Below are 22982 nucleotides of genomic sequence, written 5' to 3' on the forward strand. Positions count from 1 at the left end.
GCACATTTTGGTTCGAGGAGTCCAATTTTGTTTGTGAGCATTTTTTTGATGCAATATATTAGAATCAACAATAAAATCGATTTTGATTTTTTTTTGTTAGTTAGGGCCGTTTACGTTTCAGGTGACGATTTTCAGATTCAACCAACGTGCGACGTGCATATTATTGTGCCGGCTTCATTTCGTCTGCGTACACTCACTTAAAATTGATAGCTTATAAAAATAATGCCAATTTAAGGGATGAAATTGGCAACCCTGAGCACATTTGACAGTAGACGCCGGTGTAGACACATTTTTAATGTTCGCCATTTTAATTTCACAAAACGAAAAAGTGCAGTCGGAAGAAAAAATTATTCATTAACTAATTTTCAATTGTACAAGAAGGTCTTGTAGAAAAGAAGTCGTGTAAAGCAAAAATATTAAAATTATATTTAAATTTTAAATCGGAAAACAATTAAAAATATAAAATAAAATATGTCTGATTATCGTTCGCAATCTCGTGATGGAAATCGTGAAGGTGGTCGTGGAGGCGGCGGCCGTAATGATTACAGTGACGATGACCCACCAATGTCTCGTTTATTCATTATCTGTAATAAGGCTCATACCGAAGAAGATTTTCGTGAGGCTTTTTCGCCCTTCGGTGAAATTGAAGATATTTGGGTTGTAAAAGATAAACACACTGGAGACAACAAAGGTATTGCCTATGTTAAGTATGCCAAGACCTCAGATGCCGCCAAGGCTCAGGAAGAAATGAATGGCAAAACAATTGGTACATTGGATCGTACTTTGAAGGTTTTAGTGGCTGCCAAGTAAGTAAAATATATAGGAATAAGTAAATTTAGAATAAGGAATATTTGATGGACTGGTGGTACAGTTTGTACATGAGCATCGGTAAAATACGCTTTTGCTGATGTTTGTGACGTAAAGAAATAATAAAGTATACCAATCGATTAAGAATCACGAGCCAACAATGCGCAAAGTATAGTTCATAATTTTAAAGAAAACTAATCATTAAAAAACTGTTAAAATCGGTCCATAATTAATATATAAGGATTAAAAAACTCATAAAAATGCCTATTAAATTTGTTTAGTAGGTATGTATCTACACAAAATTCAATAGTTGTACATATGTATGTATGTATATAAAAATTGGCCACAAACAGCGTCCTACTCAGAAAATGGCGGCCATTTTCACTTGCGGCTCTTTTTTCGGTTTTCTTAATCATTTCTATCTCTAATTAAATATATTACTTTATTCCAAAAATTTTTTAAAATATAAGCTATTTTCTTTACAAATCATTTCAATGTTGCTTTTTTTAGTCGAAATCAAGGATCGAGTAAATCAGATAATGAACATGAAAAATATGTGCGACTTTTCATAGTTTGTCCTAAAACAGCAACCGAAGATGAATTACGCGAAGAATTTAAACAGTGGGGTCCCATAGAAAACGTCACCATAGTAAGAGATAAACAAACTGGAACACCCAAAGGATTTGGTTACGTTCGTTATTCAAAATTCTATCATGCTGCTGTAGCCTATGAAAATTGTCCTTCAAAATATAAAGCGGTCTTTGCGGAACCAAAAGGCTCAAACTCGCGCAATCAACGCGAAGAATTTGGCGGACGCAATGATAATACAATGATGAGTGGTGGCAATCGTGGTGGCGGAAATATGGGTGCTGGATTTGGTGGTGGCAATAGTATGGGTGGTGGTAGTGTTGGTGGTATGGGTGGATCTGGTATGAATAGTGGTGGATTTAACAATGGCGGTGGTTTCAATAATGATTGGGGTAACAATTCTTTCAACAACGATATGTCACAATTTTTGCGTATGCAAAATGTTCAAGTACCACAACCCACATGCTTGGAAGTTATTGTTAGTACTTGTGTTAATCAGGATCAATTGTGGCGTTTATTTGATATCATTCCTGGTTTGGACTATTGTCAAATCACCAAAGAATGTAAGTATTATAACTTTTACTCTATACATCTTTAAAATTAAAGTATTTAGGTATGTAGTATTAATTGAATTAAATAAACTAGCTGCTTTAATTTAATTGTTTATATTATATATCCCCTATTTTGCGCTTCGATTAAGTTTCCCTATTCAAAAAAAAAAAAAACGAAATAGTAAGAAGCAGATGAAACAATTCCGTTTTGTGAGTATTCCGCATTACAACCGTGGCTACTTTTTAAGTTATTATTTTAGGGGCGGACCTCCGAATGGAAAATCATAATATCAAAGTACCCAAGCGGAGAAAATGTCGATACAAATTAAAATGCAGAATAGGGGTGATTAATGATGATTACTACATATCTAAAAAAACGCATCTTTAACTATAATTTTAGCACATTACTAGTTACAATAGTTATTATTTTTCACTATGCAATATTAAACATTTAAGTTTGACAGAGTCGGTTTTGATAGAAAATATTTTTATATGTATGTGTTTTGACAGCTTCGGGCTAAATTTTTATGAAAAAATACAATTATGTAGCTGTTGAAATAATTTCACCTTATTAGATGCGTCATCAAATCTACTAAACAAATATTGTTCTCGCGGGAAAATAACGCGCCAAATTTTGTAAATTATTTATCGTCTGTTTACTTTACAAAAGACAAAAAAAGTAATTTATTTATTATCTTATTACTTTTTTGGTATTAATACCAAATCATTTGCAACGCTTAATCCAAAATAATATTATTTATTTATTTCAACTTAAATTCTAACCCCCCTTATTCACAAACAAAATTTTTACATATTTTACAAACGGTTTATAAATTAGATTTTGTATTAAATTTTGTTTATAAACTTTTATAAAATAAAAATGTTGTTTGTGAATAAGGGGGTAAGTCTAAAAAATTATTATAGAGCACTAGCATTTTCGCCCATCAGCTCGTAATTATACAAGTTCGTTATACTTTTAATTTTGTCTGTTTGGTGAAATAATATAAAAATCTAAAATCCATGATTATTTGAAACTATTTCAACCGGAATGTACATGTATATGTGTGAAAAAGAAAAACGTTTATATTTCGAATCCTCATGATTTGACAACTTTTACATTCTGCACTTCTATGTTCTATCGCTAAAATAACAACTTACAAAAACGTAGCAACGATCTTAATGCACAATCGACACAAACGTAAAGCATTGAAAGTAAATGGAATTGCTTCTTCTTTTTCTTACGATCCTTTTTTTTTTTTGTTGTTACCTTTTTCGGTCGTTACGTTGTATGGAAATGCAGAATAGAGAATGATTATCTCAACATTTTTAAACATTATTTGAACAAAACTTCTAATTTTTTTAATAAATTAATGTTTTCGATATTTTTAAATTTTTTTTTTATAAATCATAGGTATTTCGGACGGAAATTTTATTCTCAAATTTTTTTTGAATATAAAATATCGGTCCCAGATACTGAATAGGGGGTATGTTACGATTAAACATTAAAAAACTTTGAATTACTTTAATATCAAATTTTCAAATAATATTGACCAATTGAAGTACATGCATATATAAAATATTTATCTAAATATAGTATAAAGAAGTTTAGAAAAGAACAATTTCTGCTGAGGAAGTTTTCATTTCATTTGGCAACGTATACTCTTTATATAGTATAGTTTTATCTTAAGTTCACTTTTGTTCTTTGGTAAAGTACCAATACTAAAAACATATGAAAGACTATGTTTTGGCCCCACTTCTCTAGAGATATTTCTTTTAATGAAATCTTTAAGAGATTTTTTTTTTTAAAAACCCTCTTCAGAGAAGATTTCTTTAGAAAACTCTCTCCAGATAGGGTTTCTATTAGAAAATATTCTCCAGAGAGAGTTTTCTTTAAAAAATGTGCTCCAGAGAAGCTTTTCATTACAAAAGCTTCTATGGAGAGAGTTTTCTTCGTTAAAGTTTAACATTGAAATTTCATAGCTCGCGTGATAAGGGCAAATTTTAAAGATTTTCCTATAGAGACGAAAGGCATATAGAGAGCTTTCTTTAGAAAAGTTTTTTTAGCAAATATCGTTTTCTATGGAATAGTTTATCTAGAAACAGTTTTGTTTAGAAAAATATATTTAAATAATATTTTAAGAAGACTATTTGGAAATATATCTATAAATTTATCTATAATTTCATATTCTTCATCATTACTTTTAGATGGACCTCGTACAAATGAGGCAATTGTGGTCTATGACAATCCTGAGGCTGCTATATATGCCAAGTACGTAACATAACAAAAATCTAAATATATAAACATCATTAAAATTAAACATCATGTTAAATAATTCGTTTTTTAGGGACAAATTACATGGTCTTGAATATCCAGTGGGCGAACGTTTAATTGTTAAAGTGTCTGGAATGAGCTCATCACGCATTGATACATCTTTTATTGATAGTAGGTTTTAAATACAAACATACTTTTATTAATTTATAAACTCTTGTACAAAGTGGAATAAAAATTTATATTAATAAATTTGTTTTGTTTTTTTTTTTTTTTTCTTCTACTTCTCTCCTTCTGTTTGTTTTTGGTCTATTTTACAAAATAATTTTTAGAGCGCACTAGAAAGGATTCCATTTGCAACGTACCATTACCACCATCTCAGCCAATGGCATCTAGCGATGCTCCCGTTGCACAACGCTTATTTATTGTTTTGGCATCGGTAATAATATTGAAACAGTTCATTATTAAAAACAATAAGCTTAATAAAATAAAATTTTTGTTCTTATAGAATTTACCTGTTTCTATATTGAAAAATGTATTCTCCTGCTGGAAAGGTCTAATTGATGTGTATTTGCTGCCAAATAAAAATTGTGGTTATGTCAAATATGCTGATAGAGATTCTGCACAAAAAGCCATACAAATTTTAAATGGTGCCGAAATTTGTGGCTCTAAATTGAAGGTTCGTATATTTGAAGCCTTCTTAAAAAGGAATTATTAATTAGTCTGAATTATGTATTATAAATTTAGGTTATGGAGGCAGAAGAAAGAGGCAATGGTAGTGATGGTGATGATGGCAGCCGCAAACGTATGCGACGCAATTAAAAAAAAACGTAAGTACTTTTACTTACAAATATTTTTTAACACTTTTTCCAAAAGTATTTTAAAGTTTAAACGCTTTAGTTCTACTTTAAAGAAGGAGGTAAGTAAGTCAATATGTAGTTTGTTGTAATTTTGATTATATTAATTTCGTTTTTGTTTTTGCCAAGAAAGAAATTCTTTATATTCATAGACTTGGACTTTTCGCTAGCCAATATGACTTACGAAAGTCTTCATTAACTTGTTGTTTTTAGCTTTGACCATCTAAAGTTTGCAGCATAATGCAATATAATTTTTATTTTCTATTTTCACAGACATCAATAAAATGAACGAATGTACTAAACGAAAACAGAATGAAACACAATATTTACTTGAATGATAAACTGACAGCTACGGAACATAAATTAACCACAACCACTGGAAATAAGAAAACAAAACGGATAAAAGAGCAAAAAGAAAAGGACTTGTAAGTAAAACCTGGACCTATTATCTAGCACTACAACTACAAACAAAATTCCCCAACAAACTCAGACTACTACAACTATTATTACTAATACTACTCTACTATATATACTATGTATAAGATCTTGAAATCAACTTGAATAATGACTAGACAACCAAGATTTTTTTTGGAATGGGAGAATGTTGAGAATACGCTTACTAATATAAATAAAGACGATGCTGGAAAACAAAGAACTAAAAAGAACTTTTAACCACACAAATCGTACCTCTCATTACCCATTACAAAAACAAACAAAAAAAAAATAAAATAAATAAATTTCTTAAACTCTTGATGATGAATAAGTAGCAACACATGCATAGACGTGTTAGTCATTTTGGACCTTAAAAAAATACCAAACAATTCCATTTATATATGTGTACGCATTTACTGTTTGTATGTGTATATTTATGACATACATTTCTTGTATATTTTGTTCACATAATTTATATTTTCAATTAGCTTCTTTTAATATCCTTTATTAAAAAAAAAAAAAACACACGAAACACAACATTCGTATTGATAAATGAAATACAACCATCATCAAATATTTAGATTATTCTGATTTAGATTATTAATTTAATTAACCACTTAATATACATTTATATTAAATAAAAATAAAACGAAACAACAAAACAATTGTGAAAATTGTTGTTTGTATATTCTCCAAAAAAAAAAAAAAAAAATATATATAAAAAATTAATAAAAATCTTGTAAAGTGCATTTTTATTTGGGAAAGAACCTTTCTTTAGTGTTATAGTTAAAATTTGAAAACTGAATTATTTTAAGTCAAAATTTATATCTGGTGACAATGCAAAATCATGAAACAACTAAAATCTTTATGATGCGAGTTTTGCCGTTTTTTGCGCATCATAATTTCTGTTATGGTGCATTTCCGATCTGCGCATCAGATGTAGCACAGTGATTCATTTCCGAAAAATTGTTAAAGACAACAGAAGACAAAATAATATCCAAATTATGGGAATTTCGGTTTCATCGCCCTGTTATAACTTTGTTTTTTTAGAAAACCTGTTTTAGTGGAGCTCAATCCTTTAGAAATATGTATGTATATTCCCAAACCAAATAATTCTAGTTGAATAAAATACCAATTTTTGTATTTTTTTTTTTTATAACATTGCAAACTAACATTTTATTTGTAAACCAATTTTTGTAAGTTTTTTATAAAAACTAATAACATTTTAAGTCTTTTTTTAATTTTTTATAATTCCGAAACAGTGGCCATTATTTTACAAATTAATTAATTAAAGAAAAAATGTTACGTAATAAAAATAATATTAAAAAATGTCTTATTTATTGTTCTTTTAAATGAGTTCAAAATATATAGGGAAAATATCACTATTATCAATATTGGTACTAGGAACCAAAATAATCTCGATTTACGCGTTTTTATTATACCTTTTTTTGACTTGTATACGCATCAATGGGACATTCGTTCTGATTTTGTAAACACCATTCCGGCTGTAAAGCTTCTGCCGATATACCATTTTCCACCAGACGTTCACGATGCAATAGCATTCGTGGTTCAGCCTGACGCCAACCTTCTTTAGGATTAGACCATAAACGTTCAGCTAAAGCACTTGCTCTTGGCCAAAAGCGTTGATCTAATGTATGTTCATCGATTTGTTCGGACCAAATGGCTGCTTCGGCGCCCAATACTAATGGTACATAATCGCCAGCAATAGTTTCCATGCGATTTTCATAGACCTTTTGCCAACCAATATATGGAGAACACCAGTTATTGCCATCAGTAACCCAACCAGCACCGCCGCAGTCAAAGTAGAGAGCATCATAGTTTGAAACGATAATGCGAAAGCCGCGTTTCAAAATGTCAGTCACCTTAGGATCCATGCCCGTCGTCCATATCTGTATGATATAACGTTGCTTGTCTAAATAGTCATCTAAGTAGGGTACGTCTGTTAGACGACTAGTCCATAATGTAATAGGAACTTGCTGTCCCTTGGCAGCGGTATCTACTCGCTTTAAGGCCTCTGTCTGGAAATGACCCCATAAACGTATAAAATCCGCTTCTTGTAAACCCCAACCTTGCTTCATTGTCATCCAATTGCGTATCTGTTCACTGCTGTTCCAACAATTAACGGATACTTCATCGCCACCCATATGAAAAATATCCGGCTGGAAAAGGTCAAACATGTCCTGATATATATCTTGCAGGATGCCGTACATATCGTCAACAGTGGGATCCAACTGTCCACATGGTGGTTCTACACAATAATCTTTCCAGGGTTGGGCATTAAAGCAAGCAGTCATATTTTTGTGTTGCCAACCTTCACCAACATGAGCGGGAGCATCAAACTCCGGCATTACACGTATGCCTCTAACGCGACCGTATTCAACAATCTCTAGTATATCTTGATGGCTATAAGTTTTACGTGGAGAATAGGCACCCAATTTATAAAGTTCAGGTCTGGCTTTAACCTCCATGGGGAAACTGTGAGAATCGGTGATATGCCAGTGGAATGTATTCAATTTAACCATGGCCATGGCATCTTTTTAAAATAAGTAATTTAATAATAACAAATTGTTTATATAAAATTGGAAAACTTACCTAAAGTTCTTTTAATAGCCTTTACAGTATAGAAATTCCTGGAAGTATCCAATAAAACTCCACGCCATTTAAACTCCGGCTTGTCGTGTATGCTGGCTTTCGATACTATTTGCAATTCTCTTCTTATATCGTCGTAGACAATCAATTGATTTAAAGTTTCCAGGCCATGACGTGCACCAAAGTAACTTTTAGCTTTTATATTTGCAAACACTTCATGATCATCTGATGTTTTAATTTCCAATTCATAGCTTTCATCGGTGTCTAATGTTAATCTCGGCGTTTCGTCATTATCTCCATTATTGTTATCTAATTCTATTAAAATTTTGAGGGGATGACCTTCGTTCTTTAAAAATTCTGGATTTGGTACTTTATTTTCCACCAAATCCATGAAACGTTCACGATTCGCTTCCCAAAGTTTAACTTGGTGGCGATATGTAGGCAGTACAAACTCAATAGCACTGCGATCAATGTGTAAAAGAGACGAATCTAAATTAACTGAACCAGTTGGCTTTGGCCATATTGTACCCACACTATCACCACAAAACATTCGGCATACTGGTAAACTAATTGCCTTGTTCCAATTCTTTTCGTCTAATTCTACTTTCACACATTTACTCTGGCGACATTCATAACCATAAATAAGGCTGTAAATAAAATATGGACAATTGTTTATGTAAAATTATGATAGCAACATATGATAAAATAACAAAAGGCTATATTTTTCGAGACTATTGGTAGTATGCACAATATTATTATTTAATGTAACAAACGAATAAATACTTTCACGCCTGCACACAAAAAAGTACCAATTATATGAGTTCATAGCTTCTGACCCAATTAAAAAAGGGTGCTATCTTAAATATGATTTGTATATATTCAAAATATATTCGTGTAGAATTTTTGTCCCATATATTATTAATTCATGAGTTTTTTTACAAGTAAATGATCTTCGGAAGTGCACTTTATAAGGAAGCTGTGACTTCGCTGAATAATTAGTGTAAGCTATGGTCAATTATGGACCGACCCAGGCTTTAGTTCGTAATACGCTTTCTGTTGATATTAGATTTATATGTGCAAAATATAGTAACACCGTTATTCTAGAGGGAGTTTATATATATATATATATATATATATATATATATATATATATATATATATATATATATATATATATATATATATATATATATATATATATATATATATATATATATATATATATATATATATATATATATATATATATTACCTTTTCATGAAGGATATAAAAATATTAAACTTATTTACATACTTACTCTTGACTTGATCCAGTTGTAAATTCAGTATAAAATACTAAAAATAAACTTATTAACGGGATCAATCCCCTCATTGTAATTGGCAGCGTTTTTTATATTGATTAAGGCACTCTCACACACACGTACGCAAACAAGGCCAATTGACCGTAAATGAAGCCAACACAAAGCTTAGCTTAATGTATAAAATATTAAGCGAATTTCTTCGTTTTATTTTAATTTTTTTTCAAAAGGTTTGGCAACGGAATGCTTTTCTATACTACCTCCAGGTAACACAGCTTTTCAGATACTAACCACACAATATGTGTGTTTAATGATTTTGTTTTCTTTCGTTTTGTTGTAGTTAATATGCTGAAAAATAAAATAAAAGAGAAAAACATTAATTGATTTTGTATCGCTTGTTAAATAAAATATAAAAACATTGCTCGAAAATTTTCTAACAAGTATACATCATGATACACATACATACATATGTATGTATATACATACATCTGTACTTTTATTTACTTCTTATAGGTATATTTTTTATAAAAAAAAAAAAATTAAAAAGTTCTTAAAGTTTTTAAACTTTACTTCAATGAGTGTGATCAACGTCATAGCTTATTAATTAGTTTATTGGACTTTATATGTTGGGGATTAATTAAAGATGCTAAACACGATTCGATTAAATGTTGCCGCTGCGCCTTTTAGTAGTTTGTGTATTAGGTGTTAAATAAAGTTTTGTCGACAAACTAGTAGACTTTCAACGAAAAGGAAAAATTAACTTGGTAGACTACTTGAAAATAGTGGCTTTTTATATTACTATGAATAAAATTAAAAATAAAATATATATATCGTCACCTAAAACGCAAACGGCCATATCTAACATTTTTAAAATTTTACAGGAGAAGTAAAAAACTATTGAAATTGAAAAGTTTGTTTCTATCAACGCGATTTATTTCTAGTAAATAAACAAATTGTTTAATAATGAAACCTATCAGTTATTATGATAGTTGACAATGGGGTATATAAAAATGGATAAATTGGACTTTTACCTTCAATATTTAAATGTTTTTGTAGATAGGGCCTTTTCTTTTCAACAACCCAGTGAGGAAAAAGAAGTAGAATTTTCAACACAAATAACATACTTGAAGTACTTCCAATTTTGGTGACAAACCTATGAATTTTACATTAGCGTGTTATTGGAGGGATGCTGTTCAATTTTGACAACTTTTAACTACATCTAATCTAATTTTTAGAAGCAGTAAAAATTCGATATTTGTATGACATAAATAGACCAAAGTCTTTCAATGACTTGCTTATTTAAATTTCTTTGGTTTTTCATCCAAGTTTTATGTTGTTCGAATATGTTATAGGTATGTGGTGACTTTTCTACATCTCTTTCCTCACTTTTAACTGGGTTTTCATTTGTATGGAAATACATATTTGGTTTATTAAAACGACATCTCTTCACAAATATGTAGCATAAACCACAGATCAATTTATATTTTACCCGTTTTTTTGCATGCATAACAAAGATCGAAGAATGCAAAAAATGGTTGATTTTTTAATATATGTACATACCTATGACAATAACATTGTTGTTTTATAGGTTACCTCGTATAATTTTGTCTAAAAATAAAGATTTTATAGATTTTAGGAAAAAATAATTTGAATGGCGCAATTTTTGAAGAAATCAAAAAAGTCCTATTATTTACTCAATTTTACACTTTTCAATCGATTTCCGGCAAGGATTCCCTTTGTTTGTTTGACTTTAGAGTTACTTAACTGTGAAATCAGCTAACATTTATTTGGAATGTTGTAAAACATAACGCCATAACTAATTACTGCTAGTACTACTAGCACAATTTTCCAACATTTGAGATTTATTGGTTCTCCACCATAATCAAAATAAAAAGTTAGGTTAAGTTAACACGATTACATATGGTCAACGTGCGCTTCGCATACCGTAACTCGGTACAGTTATACGACGCCACACTTTGTCCCAAGGTATATTAATTTTATAATATATATTAACATAATTAATATATCTTGCTTTGTCCAATGCGGTTTGAAACGTAAAACACTCGAAGGCAGAGCAAAAAGGACGGCCTGATTCTCTATAAACGATAATGGCAACGACGCACGACTCCACCCAGAGCTGGATTACGAATGAGGGTTCCCTTTATCCAATTGAACTAAAATTTAACATTTAACAGTTAGTTAGTTTTAGTCACAATGAAAACACACCTATCCAAACAAGATTGTTGTTTTTTGGGCCCCTCTAATGTACATACATGCATACATACGTATACACATATTACTTATATTCACAATCAAAAATTTTATAAACATTGAACAATATTACGCAAATTTTGCTTAATATATTTGTCAAAAATTAAATTATAACATTAAATAGTACCATTTTCCAATTAACTTTAAATAAATTATAAGTTAAAAAAAAAGCTTACAAATTGTTATATGCACTTGCAGTATAAAATGTTTTTCTTGTATACAAAGTTACCTAATTATGAAATTTTATTTTGTGGGGTATTTTAAAAATACCCTATAAGGAAAAATAGTAATGGATTTATTTGCTTTGCTGTGTAATAAAAATATTTTGGCCTTTGTATTACAAATAAATGAAATAAATAAATTAAAAAAAGTGAAAATAACCAAAACTGAGAATATTAGTATGAAAATTTGGTCAAAATAAGTCTATGAAAAAATAACACATTTTTAATACACAGGTGGAATTCAGAAAAATAAATTTAATATTTAAATATGTAGCTTAAAAATCGCTAATGTGATAACATTATTAAATTTCCCCACAAATGATACTATTACTTTCAACAACGGCAATACTGTTATCAAAAAGATAAACAAGATGAAACAGCTGTGCAATATTATTATTATTATTTCATAACCTTTTAGGACAAAATGCTTTGTTTATTTTTGCGGCAAGCTAGAATTTCTGGTAGTATTATTTCAAAAAATATCCAAAAGATCCCAAGACGAACACCATTTCGACAGTTACAAACAACGACCAGTAAGTGGGAAAACTTTGGAAAAATAATTGTGTAATTAAATATTAAACTACTTACAGTAAACAGGCATGGAGAATATGAATGGCAAGATCCTAAGTCAGTAGATGAAATGTAAGAAACAAGGAAATTTTTATGAAAAATATTAAACAAAATAAAAATTTTGAATATAATTTCAGTGTACGAGTTACCTATATCGATAAAAATGGCAAGCGAACTGAGGTGAAGGGTAAAATTGGGGATAATGTTTTATATTTGGCTCATCGTTATGAAATTGAAATGGAGGGTAATAATAGATTTACCTTTAGAAGTTTTATTTACATATGTTGAATAATTTTAATCCATAAACTTGCAGGTGCTTGTGAAGCTTCTCTAGCATGTACCACATGTCATGTTTATGTACATGATGACTACCTAGACAAGTTGCCGGAGGCCGAGGAAAAAGAAGATGATTTACTAGATATGGCACCGTTTCTTAAAGAAAATTCACGTTTAGGCTGTCAAATCATACTAACGAAAGAACTGGATGGCATTGAATTAACATTACCAAAGGCTACTCGTAACTTTTATGTAGATGGTCATACACCTAAACCTCATTAAAATATATTATATGGATGCTCGCAGTTTCCATATTGTTGATATAAATATTGTTTAATTATTCTTTGTTTGTTTTTAATACAAGCTATTATTGTATACAATAAGTCCATTAAAAAGGTATAACATTGAATTAAATAATGTCATTTTAAATCTTACTGGATAATTTATAATTTTATATAAATCACTATTTGTGAGGCAGCAGAGCTTATGAAGACTGAATTTTATTTGCAAGGTATATATTTATAATTTCAGACCCTATAAAGTCCTTATATATTGCGGAGTCCTTATAACCATCTCCGTCTGTCTGTTCCTTCAATAAGTGAAGTTTCCTATTTTAAATATTCAAAATTTGTCCATAAATGACGGAGGTATGAACCCGTTAAAATATTACTATTAGCAACTATTTCAACTCATTTTGTCTCATTATGCCGGAAAATGGATTTATTGTTAATATTGACATTACCACCAAATTTTGAACATATAGATAATAAATCTAATATCAATAAAAATCCTATTGCCAACTGAAACCTTAATCTAAAATACACGAATATGTTTTGTGTATATGTATACAAATCATTCTTTGTAGGATTTCAAAATTTATAAAAATGAATTAGGGAACGCCCTCGATTAAAGGTTTGATATTTTAATAAAAAAAAAATGTTGAATCTGCTTTTTTATTTTTATTAACGTATTAAAGTTGTATGTGTTTTTTCCAATTAAAATATAAATTTAATTACAAAAATTAAATAGTCATCTTAAACTAAATAATGAAAGAGTATAGAGTAGTAGCAATTGTAGGCAACTTAAAAAATCTTTCCCGTGAACTAGTTTTTCTTTTTTCATTGTCCATTACTTCTTCTGGAACCAAGTACAAATCGAGCATTAAAAAGAAAATTAATAAAATTGAACTATATTATAATTTAATTATAATTAAAAGGAATATAAAAAATATTAACTTAAGAATAATCATGAATAAAAAAATATATAAAATACGACTTTAAGGAATTATAATTATAGAAAGAGAGCAAAAGAAAAACATAAGAAAGGTGTTGTAAAACATTAAAAAAAAAAAAAAATAAACACATTATAAAAAGTCTAAAGCTATACGAAAAAAAGTCTTTAATCGGCTAACCAAACATACATAAATATCTGTGTTTTATTGAGGAAAGAGCGTCATAACTTTATTTTACTCTAAACTTTTAATCAGTACATTTTAATTAAATGTTTGTAATATTCCAAAAAAAAAAAAAAAAAACTTGAAAAATCAGAAAATAAAATTGTGTATTAGCTGTTCTAAAAACACTTAATAAAATTGAGGAAATAAAATAAGAAAAGTCTCTGTCGTTGTTTAATTGGAATCTGGTGAATTAGAGCGCGAACGAGATGGTGAACGTGAACCAGAACGTGAACGAGATCCTGAACGAGATCGTGATTGAGAATGTGAACGAGAGCGCGAACGAGAACGCGATTGTGAACGGGAACGAGATTTAGATCTAGATGCTGAACGTGATACTGATCTTGAACCCGAACGAGAACGATTTCCTGAACGTTCAACGTCTTCTTCCTTGTTGGTTTCGCTTTTATCGCTTTTGACACTTTTCTCACTTTTAACACTCTTTTCACTCTTGTCGCTTTTTTCGCTCTTAACGCTTTTCTCACGTTCCTCACGCTTTTCTTTCTCTTCATCTTCTTCGGCATCTTCTTCTTTAACTTCATCCTCCACTTTCGAAGGTTTGGCCTCTTCTTTAGTACTGATACGGGAATCACGCGAATCTTCGCTTTTAATGTCTTCCTTAGCATCGTCCTTTTCGTCATCTTTATCCGATGATTCAGTTGCTGTGCTGGCAGCAGTTATTTCCTCTTTGGGCGAAACATTCTCACGTTCACGTTTTTCTCTTTCCTTTTCTCGATTTGCAGCCATAGCTGCACTAGCTCCACCTCCATTATTCTTTTTGTTGCTCTTCTTTAGCGTAGCCACCTCCTTAAGTAGAGATGCAACTTTTCTGTTTAAATTATCCACTTTCATTTCATTTAATCTATCGATATCCCTTAATTTGTTACGCATCTCATTCTCTTTTTCAAAGTTTTTACCCTTGAGTTCGGTAAGCTTAATAAATTAGAATAAAAAGAAAGAAAATAACGATTTTATAATTTTAAACATTATGTATTTCAATAAATTACCAATTTATCCTTTTCCAACAACTCTTTGTCCTTTTGTGCCAAACGCTTCTCCAGACTAGCAATACGCTCCTTTAAAGTTGTCATTGCCACAACGTGATCGGCGGAATTTGGATCAATACTCACCACAGCTGGTGCAGCAATTGATCCTAAACCTATACTGCCGTTACCACTGCCTGATGAACCAGTACGTGATATTTTTTCTGGCATATCGAGGCCAGCTGCACTTACAGCCGATACAGCAACACTTGTATTGCTACTATTTGTTTTGCTAATATCACTACGGGAGGGTTTTTTAGCCGAAGCAGTAGAACTATCGCGATGTGATTTTTCATGAGGCCTTTTTTTGGATGATATTCGACCCTCCTGTTGGGCTTTTAAATAAGCCCGCTTATATGCACAGGTACAAAGCCAACACAGCAATTTTCCATTAACCTAAAATAAATAATATAAATCATATAAAATGTTTTGCAATTACATACATAAATAAGTAGCAGCTATAACAAATACTTTATGAACGCAAACATACTTTAACTTTAAACTACATTTTTTAGTTTTAAATAAATAGACTAATACAAATAACTACAGTTAGCAGCAAAATTCTATATACATTTAAAAACATTTTAATACAAACTACTGTATGTCCTTAAGAAAGGCATATCTACTTTTTTTTATTTCATTGTATTAATAGCAATTCTATTCACACCTTTTTATTTTCATCACGTCGATCGAAAGCTGATCTTAGTTTGCATTCGTCACACTGTACTGGTGGTCCATATCTGGCCTCGTAGCTTGCACATCTTTAAGTTTTGTAATATAGTTAAAAGGTGGTTGATAGTTGAGGGTTTGTCCAATCATCAATATGTTGAAATTTATGTAAGATCATTTTATTTTTTTGTGCGTTTTATATATATGTAGAAAAAGAGAAGAAGAAAAATGTTTGCGTTCATAAAACGATGAATTTAAATAAAAAATAAAATTTAATGTTTGTTATAGACACAAGTATATCTCAAAATTTTATTCGAATATGTTGATTTAGTTATTGAATACACAATTAATTTCGAAAGCCCTGGACAATTTTATTGCATATATTTAAGAATAGGTTTAAGATTTTTGTAATGCTAATATCTTTAAAAATATATGATTTTTTTGTTAACAAACACTACTTATGCGAGTTTATAATCATCATAATGAAAAAAATGCTGTTTAATTCTGTCGATGCTTTTTAAATAACTTTATATTTTTTGACCCAAACTGCTTTCATATTAATGCTAATTATTACTAAATGACAAAAATTATTTCTTTAACTTAAGCTGAGTGTCTTTTGGAAATAACTACTAAAATCTTATTATTTCTCAAAAATGTATGCATATTGTGTACTCAATATATTTTCAAGTGTTTAAATTACATATTGAATAAATTTTGAAAATTTGATTGAAAAAATCAAAAATAAATTAGAGAAAATTTTAACATACCTCATGCACTTGGAGTTACCAAAAGCAGCAACAATTTTACAACACTCACAGGCACTGGGTTTACCGTATTTACTCAGATTATGTTCACATTTTTTGCAAATATTCTGAGATTTCCTATATATTTAAAGGACAATAGAAGTTAAGTTAAATACAAAAATAAATTTATTAATAAAAACAATTTGTTGTACTTACGAATTTGGTTGAAATTCTGAACGACAATAAGAACATTTAACCACGGAGGTGGAACCACGACAATTCTAAAAAAATATACATGAAATAAAATTAGTAATTTTCTTTTATCGGTGTATATAGCAAAATCAGTTTTTTCAGTGTATAAATGCATTTTTGTACCCTACTACATACATATGTATATAAATATATTCATGGCAATAAAATGTGTTTGTATCACGTACAATTTCAAAATTACTTTTTCGACTCATTTAATTTATTTGAAAAAATATATATCTCAATGATCAAAATCTATTAAAATCATAATATTAAACGTGAGAATCATGTAAGGCCAACTTTCGTAAACTATTTTAAAAAATCTTGTAGGGTATCATACGACCGGTGATGCCGAACTACATCTTGCTTTATTGTCGTAAAAAGGCACAAAATCATTATTCCTAATTTTACCGCGTCTTAAACGAAAACAAAATTTTTAGCTTTTTTTTTGCGTGTCATACATTTTAATAAAATTATTTCATTTATTGAAAATTATATGTATCACCATTCATGTAAATATTTTGTTAACTAATATTATAACATTGTTTTTTTGTATTTATCATCACCTTGCAAAGTTGAGTTCCCGACGATAATTCCTCAAATGGATGCCTCGAGAAACACTTTGAGCACGCAAATAATACTTTTCCACTCATATTTTTCTATTTTATATGTATATCTTTTTGATTTGTTTTTGTGTAAACGGTATTTACAAATTAGTTTTTTTTGTGAACTTTTTACTCTGTTAAAATTTTAGTTAAATCTTTTTTATATTTTTTTGCAAAAAAGGACGCAAATCTCTCTTGTCAAAAAAATTGTAAAAATAAAAATGGCGACCAGAGCCCTGCGTCGACAAATATTAAGGACGGCGTCGGCAGACACTAAAAAAATCGACGGCAGCTTAAAATCGACTGTAAGCCGGCTAAGTTCGTAAATACGATTAACTTTAAAATTTTCAAAGATTTTAAATAAAAGCGGAATCCGAGGGATAAAAAAGTGGGATTTTGTATATAATTTATACCAAAAAAAAAAAAAGAGTAAGCACAAAAGTTGTGTGAGAAATTATGCAGGAATGGAATGAAAATAAAAAAATTTAAAGAATTAAAAAAAATACTTTAAATTTGATTAATTCTTAAAAATTAAAAACATTTTTGGCGCATAGTGTAATCTATATACTATATACTAAAAAGATATTTTATTTATATATTTATTCAGTAATAAAAAAGCCAATTTGGCCAAAATAATATTACATAGTTTTCTCTGTTCTGTCAACTGAATCCGAGTAAATTTCAAGTTTAAAAATTAATTTTATTCTAATAAATTAAAGAATTATTTTTCTATTTTTGTGTTTATTTTTGTGACTTTTACGTTCAAATAACAATTCGATTTGCAGAACACCAAATTCGGTTTTAAAAGTTTATCGGTTTTAGAAACCGATTCCATTTTCAGAACAGACATCAGTAATTTAATAAACCTACATAAGTGTAAATACATAAATTTTCAATAAATTTTATGTTACAAAACTATCAAATGTGCTCCCCAGCCCTAAATGAAAAAATAAGTATGTTAGGGATAATGAGAACCAGAACAACATCAATTTAAAATATCACAAAGAGGTTAAAAATATTCCAAAAGTCTCAATTTGATAACATTATTAAAGAGTGTGAAAACTCATAACTCTAAAGGCTGACTATTCCTATTTTAGCGATAATTTCTTTATGAAATGAAACTAGCTATACCCAGTGTGCTTAGCTACCCTCATCGTAATGGAATAAAATAAATATTATTATTGTAAATGCAATATCAAAAAGTCCCCTTTTAAAAATTTTCATACTTGTTTCTAGGTTCAATACTGAAAAAAAAATCAGGATGATGCATGTTTAATTTTCAACCAGAAATTCTTCGCATACAGATTTTTATACAATCAGGAAGCTGCTTGTCCAATTTTATGTTTAGTTTAATATTATAAAAAATTCGAAAAATATTAGTAAAAGAATAAAAATATTACCAAAAAGTTTCCGCAATCAAATGCCAACTAATAATCAGATTAGATAATCTAAAAACAAATTCAATCTGATGTTAATCCCCTTTGATGTAGATAGATAGATAGATCTACAGAGATAAACAAATGATCGTGGGTGTCGAAATAACGGCAGGGCCCAACCTATGTCTTTACGTTATCTCCATTTTATAAAATACAACTCTATGCACATGCAGTGCTACCAACATATTAAAGTGACAGCACATTTGAATTTTCCAAACGCCTATTTGAAAAAAAAACAACAACGAAAGCATCATTTTTAAAAGAAAACAATTATTTGTGTATAAAAATTAATTGCTTTTTATAAAAAATAAGGAATAAATTGTGGAAAAAATGTCAACAGAACAAAAAAATATAAAAGTTGTGGTGCGTGTTAGGCCATATAATCGGCGAGAATTGGAGCAAAATCAAAGAACTATTATAAAAGTAATGGATCAAACAACGCTTTTGTTCGATCCTGATGAGGACGAAGATGAATTTTTCTTTCAAGGAGTTAAGCAAAATCATCGTGATATCACTAAAAAAGTAAATAAAAAATTATCCATGGAATATGATCGTGTTTACGATACTGATACAACTAATATGCAAATATTTGAAGAATGTACAGCACCGCTGGTTGACTCTGTGTTAAATGGGTAAGGAAACCAATGCACAAATATGTATAATTTACTTAATTTTTTTTTTTGCTAGTTACAATTGTTCTGTATTCGTTTATGGTGCTACGGGAGCTGGCAAAACATTTACCATGCTTGGTAGTACTACAAGTCCTGGTCTTACATTCCTCACAATGAGAGATCTCTTCGATAAAATAGAAGCACAAAGTGATGTACGCAAATTCGATGTAGGCGTCAGTTATTTGGAAGTGTATAATGAACAAGTTATGAATCTTTTAACTAAAACGGGGCCTTTAAAATTACGCGAAGATTCGAATGGTGTTGTGGTTAGTGGTTTAGCTCTAAAGCCAATTTATAGTGCCGAAGAACTGTTGGAACTTTTGGCATTGGGGAATTCGAATCGAACTCAACATCCCACTGATGCTAATGCTGAAAGTTCACGTTCACATGCTGTATTTCAAGTGCATATACGTATAACAGATCGCAAGACCGGTACAAAACGTATGGTGAAATTATCCATGATAGATTTAGCTGGCAGTGAACGGGCAGCCAGTACAAAGTGTATAGGTATACGTTTTAAGGAAGGAGCTAGTATTAACAAAAGCCTATTAGCACTTGGAAATTGTATAAATAAATTAGCTGACGGTTTAAAACACATTCCCTACAGAGATTCAAATTTAACGCGTATCTTAAAAGACTCTTTGGGGGGCAATTGTCAAACATTAATGGTGGCAAATGTTTCTATGAGTTCTCTAACATATGAAGACACCTACAACACGTTAAAGGTACGATTGTATTGAATAAAATATGACAGATTAAGCAATAATTAAATATTTTAAATATAATTTTTTTAGTATGCCAGTCGTGCGAAAAAGATACGTACTACTTTGCGACAGAATGCCTTAAAAACAAATATGCCAAAAGAATTCTATGTGAAGAAGGTTAACGAACTAATGGACGAAAATGAACGTCTTAAACAGACTAATTCAGCTTTAGAGGCTAAGGCCAATAAGGCTACTACATTTGATGAATCCGAACTTAAACCCTGGTACAGTCGTATTGATCAAATTTACGCTTCGATTGTTAAAACACAAGAACAATATATTAGTATAAAGAGTCGAGTGAAAAATCTAATATTTCGTATAAAACTTAAAACGGACATGGAAAATTCACGAAAAATATTATACGGAGATTGTGAATCGCAGGAGGTAAGTAGTTTCAAAAGGTCATATTAGTAGATTAAAAAATGTATATTTTAATTTTTTAATTGGAAAAAGTAGTAAATTTTTAAACCAAGCTTTATGTTTAGGGGTAAAGTTATCACGAAAATTAAGATTTAAAAAATACTCTACACGATTTCAATATTTCTATGTATGTATATACCGAAACTCCTAAACGGAAAAATTTTCGTTCACTTGTTTTTATCAAAGTGAACTAGGACATGCAATTTTTTAAATAGTGCCTAACTATTAATAATAAGAAATGTTTGATATCACAGTAAGCAGGGACAAATTGGAAAAAATTGTTCGTCCATCCGCTGTTTAAAACAATATCTAAAGAAATTGTAGACATTGTAAAAATATGTGGAAATTATCCGATATAACACTGAAAGGATACTAATTCGGAATTAAAAATTATACAAACACTTCAAATAATTATAAATCTGCTAATTAACGAAATATATTTCTTAAAATTATGTTTCCATACACAGAATTGCACCAGTTACACATCATCTGTATGTCATATAAGCAATCAAATTGATAAACTTAAGGCGGAAATTGAGTGCTGGCGCCAAAAACTCCGCAGTGTTTATAAGAATTTGGATTATATAAAAACAGAAATAAAATCATCTAAATACGCGTCTTTTCTACAGATTTATTTAAAATATAAAAACTCTGAAGTTCAAAATTCCAAAATATCTTTAATTAATAAACACATTACAGCAATAGATCTGGAATTATGTGCAAAAGCAACATGGTTAGAAACATCTTTTAAGTTAGCAAGTCAAGTTATTAAGAATGGTAATCTTAATACGCAACAAATGTGTCATTATGAACTATTGAAACGGCATCTTAGTAACACCAATTTTAGCAATGATGTTGATGATGATGTTGGAAGAGAAAATTCTATAGATTCTAGTACACAGCCAGCATCAAGTGACGAAGATGTTGATCATCAATATATTATAAGATCATGCAGTAAACGTTTGCGTTTAGACGAGTATGATTTGGATGATACAGATGATATAAATGGTTCTAGTGCGGATGATGCCGTTGATGATGAAGATGACGTTGGTATGGATGATATGCATACCACATTTAAAATGCCTGCAAAAAGGCCCCGTAATCCTAACGAAACTCATGTTTTGAGTGAAATGGATACTAATGGAGATGCTACATTTTATATGGGTTCTTCTAAGTCATCAACTTTAACAGTGAGGACAAAAATTAACGCAAAGATTGGCAAAGAGTTAACGTTGTCCAAATCAAATATAGTTTCAAATATGATATCGGATAAAATGGTGAAAGCAACATCCAATGCGGAACAATTAAAGAATGGTAAGTGTCTTCAACAATGGTCTTTCTTTCAATACATTCCCAATTACCATTATATATAAACATTTATGGTTTTAGTTCTTTTGAAGTCCAAGAAATTTTCACATGCTACTCTTAGGACTGTAGCTGGTGGTTTGCAAAAAGAAAACAAAAAATTTAGTCCGAATCGTGTAAGAAAGAGTCCTCGTAATGTCGTAAGTAAAGGTAAGGAAACTCTTTAATAATTTATAATAATAATTATTATTATTTTTACTAATTTTCCAATTCCTAATACAGCTGCATCCATCCAAATAAAGCAACGTCAAACATCACGCATAGCAAACGATGATGCTGCTCCAGTTGTCAGATTAAATAGGGCAGCTTCGTTTAGAACCAAAAAATAGCCAGATTTGCCGTTGTCGTTGGATGGTTAACGTCGGTTAACTGTAACATGTTGCGGTTCCTCCCACTGAATATATTGTGTATTGGTATACTACCAAACAAAACTTAGGAGAAGAATCCGGGATCTCAACTTCCTATATGTTGGTATAGGTTGGATGAAGATTTTGGAGAAGGCTACTAGTAGAATTGTTTATTGCGTTTTATCGTAAAGTTAGCCAAATAAATCTGTTCGTCAAATTTTTCGAAGGGGGATGGAGCAATTCTAAATTTTGAAGAAAGAAATCGCCAATTTTTGCATAATTCAAAAAAGTTATAACTATTTATTTTGATTATGTTTTTAACAAAGAACATGACCATACAATGATTGCATTTTTATTGTTAAAACAATTTTTCAACAGATAATTATACTTTCACACTCATCTGTATATATATTAATGTAATGCTACATATTTTTTTAATAAAACTGATTTTGTTTAAAAAATGGTGT

The 22982-nt window shown here is 30.0% G+C and overlaps 5 protein-coding genes across 12 annotated transcripts; 3 read left to right on the forward strand and 2 right to left on the reverse strand.

Annotated features, from left to right (window-relative positions):
- Window positions 1–253: 253 nt before the first annotated feature.
- Window positions 254–5846, forward strand: LOC119603703 (RNA-binding protein 45). 2 transcript variants are annotated; one of them, XR_005231419.1, is made up of 8 exons: window positions 254–806; window positions 1318–1958; window positions 4152–4215; window positions 4292–4389; window positions 4548–4654; window positions 4724–4894; window positions 4963–5134; window positions 5346–5846. XR_005231419.1 is itself a non-coding variant. In XM_037955833.1 (8 exons), the coding sequence occupies exons 1-7, from the start codon at window positions 472–474 to the stop codon at window positions 5035–5037; spliced, it is 1491 nt and encodes a 496-aa protein (XP_037811761.1). In that variant the 5' UTR covers window positions 255–471; the 3' UTR covers window positions 5038–5045; window positions 5346–5846. The 2 variants fall into 2 exon arrangements, 1 of the variants encoding a protein (XP_037811761.1); XM_037955833.1 differs by having other exon boundaries at window positions 255–806; window positions 4963–5045.
- A 960-nt stretch (window positions 5847–6806) lies between these two features.
- On the reverse strand, window positions 6807–11949 carry LOC119603702 (chitooligosaccharidolytic beta-N-acetylglucosaminidase). 7 transcript variants are annotated; one of them, XM_037955828.1, is made up of 5 exons: window positions 11107–11221; window positions 10973–11020; window positions 9413–9760; window positions 8118–8761; window positions 6807–8058 (listed from the first exon to the last, which is right to left on the reverse strand). In XM_037955828.1, the coding sequence occupies exons 3-5, from the start codon at window positions 9484–9486 to the stop codon at window positions 6941–6943; spliced, it is 1836 nt and encodes a 611-aa protein (XP_037811756.1). In that variant the 5' UTR covers window positions 9487–9760; window positions 10973–11020; window positions 11107–11221; the 3' UTR covers window positions 6807–6940. The 7 variants fall into 7 exon arrangements, with proteins under 7 accessions (XP_037811756.1, XP_037811754.1, XP_037811758.1 ...); XM_037955826.1 differs by lacking the exons at window positions 10973–11020; window positions 11107–11221 and adding an exon at window positions 11860–11949; XM_037955830.1 differs by lacking the exons at window positions 10973–11020; window positions 11107–11221 and adding an exon at window positions 11639–11655.
- Window positions 11950–12238: 289 nt separating this feature from the next.
- LOC119603683 (adrenodoxin-like protein 1, mitochondrial) lies at window positions 12239–13556 on the forward strand. The gene is made up of 4 exons (XM_037955803.1): window positions 12239–12437; window positions 12495–12546; window positions 12612–12718; window positions 12788–13556. The coding sequence occupies exons 1-4, from the start codon at window positions 12329–12331 to the stop codon at window positions 13030–13032; spliced, it is 513 nt and encodes a 170-aa protein (XP_037811731.1). The 5' UTR covers window positions 12239–12328; the 3' UTR covers window positions 13033–13556.
- Window positions 13557–14266: 710 nt separating this feature from the next.
- Window positions 14267–17731, reverse strand: LOC119603682 (protein FAM76A). The gene is made up of 6 exons (XM_037955802.1): window positions 17474–17731; window positions 16875–16939; window positions 16683–16796; window positions 15914–16007; window positions 15211–15642; window positions 14267–15136 (listed from the first exon to the last, which is right to left on the reverse strand). Exons 1-6 carry the CDS (start codon window positions 17558–17560, stop codon window positions 14378–14380), a joined length of 1551 nt encoding a protein of 516 aa, XP_037811730.1. The 5' UTR covers window positions 17561–17731; the 3' UTR covers window positions 14267–14377.
- Window positions 17732–19157: 1426 nt separating this feature from the next.
- LOC119603699 (kinesin-like protein KIF18A) lies at window positions 19158–22964 on the forward strand. The gene is made up of 6 exons (XM_037955822.1): window positions 19158–19580; window positions 19636–20344; window positions 20414–20767; window positions 21271–22117; window positions 22193–22318; window positions 22391–22964. The coding sequence occupies exons 1-6, from the start codon at window positions 19279–19281 to the stop codon at window positions 22495–22497; spliced, it is 2445 nt and encodes an 814-aa protein (XP_037811750.1). The 5' UTR covers window positions 19158–19278; the 3' UTR covers window positions 22498–22964.
- The last annotated feature ends 18 nt before the right edge of the window (window positions 22965–22982 follow it).

This window comes from Lucilia sericata, unplaced genomic scaffold (genome assembly GCF_015586225.1).
Source record: "Lucilia sericata isolate MDLA Ls3-8-SP2 unplaced genomic scaffold, ASM1558622v1 Contig000327F_arrow, whole genome shotgun sequence".
Lineage (NCBI taxonomy): Eukaryota > Metazoa > Arthropoda > Insecta > Diptera > Calliphoridae > Lucilia > Lucilia sericata.

Excerpts from the sequence above, each read along its gene's own strand:
- LOC119603682 (XM_037955802.1), bottom strand. The coding sequence starts at position 17,560 with ATGAGTGGAAAAGTATTATTTGCGTGCTCAAAGTGTTTCTCGAGGCAT. Across the intron at positions 16,940-17,473 it reads CGGGAACTCAACTTTGCAAG|AATTGTCGTGGTTCCACCTC; the intron begins GTGATGATAAAT and ends ATATTTTTTTAG. Across the intron at positions 16,797-16,874 it reads TCAGAATTTCAACCAAATTC|GAAATCTCAGAATATTTGCA; the intron begins GTAAGTACAACA and ends TTAAATATATAG.
- LOC119603683 (XM_037955803.1), top strand. The coding sequence starts at position 12,329 with ATGCTTTGTTTATTTTTGCGGCAAGCTAGAATTTCTGGTAGTATTATT. Across the intron at positions 12,547-12,611 it reads CCTAAGTCAGTAGATGAAAT|TGTACGAGTTACCTATATCG; the intron begins GTAAGAAACAAG and ends ATATAATTTCAG. Across the intron at positions 12,719-12,787 it reads TTATGAAATTGAAATGGAGG|GTGCTTGTGAAGCTTCTCTA; the intron begins GTAATAATAGAT and ends ATAAACTTGCAG.
- LOC119603702 (XM_037955826.1), bottom strand. The coding sequence starts at position 9,486 with ATGAGGGGATTGATCCCGTTAATAAGTTTATTTTTAGTATTTTATACT. Across the intron at positions 8,762-9,412 it reads ACAACTGGATCAAGTCAAGA|CCTTATTTATGGTTATGAAT; the intron begins GTAAGTATGTAA and ends TTTTATTTACAG. Across the intron at positions 8,059-8,117 it reads GGCTATTAAAAGAACTTTAG|ATGCCATGGCCATGGTTAAA; the intron begins GTAAGTTTTCCA and ends TATTTTAAAAAG.
- LOC119603703 (XM_037955833.1), top strand. The coding sequence starts at position 472 with ATGTCTGATTATCGTTCGCAATCTCGTGATGGAAATCGTGAAGGTGGT. Across the intron at positions 1,959-4,151 it reads TTGTCAAATCACCAAAGAAT|ATGGACCTCGTACAAATGAG; the intron begins GTAAGTATTATA and ends CATTACTTTTAG. Across the intron at positions 4,390-4,547 it reads TGATACATCTTTTATTGATA|AGCGCACTAGAAAGGATTCC; the intron begins GTAGGTTTTAAA and ends AATAATTTTTAG.
- LOC119603699 (XM_037955822.1), top strand. The coding sequence starts at position 19,279 with ATGTCAACAGAACAAAAAAATATAAAAGTTGTGGTGCGTGTTAGGCCA. Across the intron at positions 20,345-20,413 it reads ACACCTACAACACGTTAAAG|TATGCCAGTCGTGCGAAAAA; the intron begins GTACGATTGTAT and ends TAATTTTTTTAG. Across the intron at positions 20,768-21,270 it reads GAGATTGTGAATCGCAGGAG|AATTGCACCAGTTACACATC; the intron begins GTAAGTAGTTTC and ends TTCCATACACAG.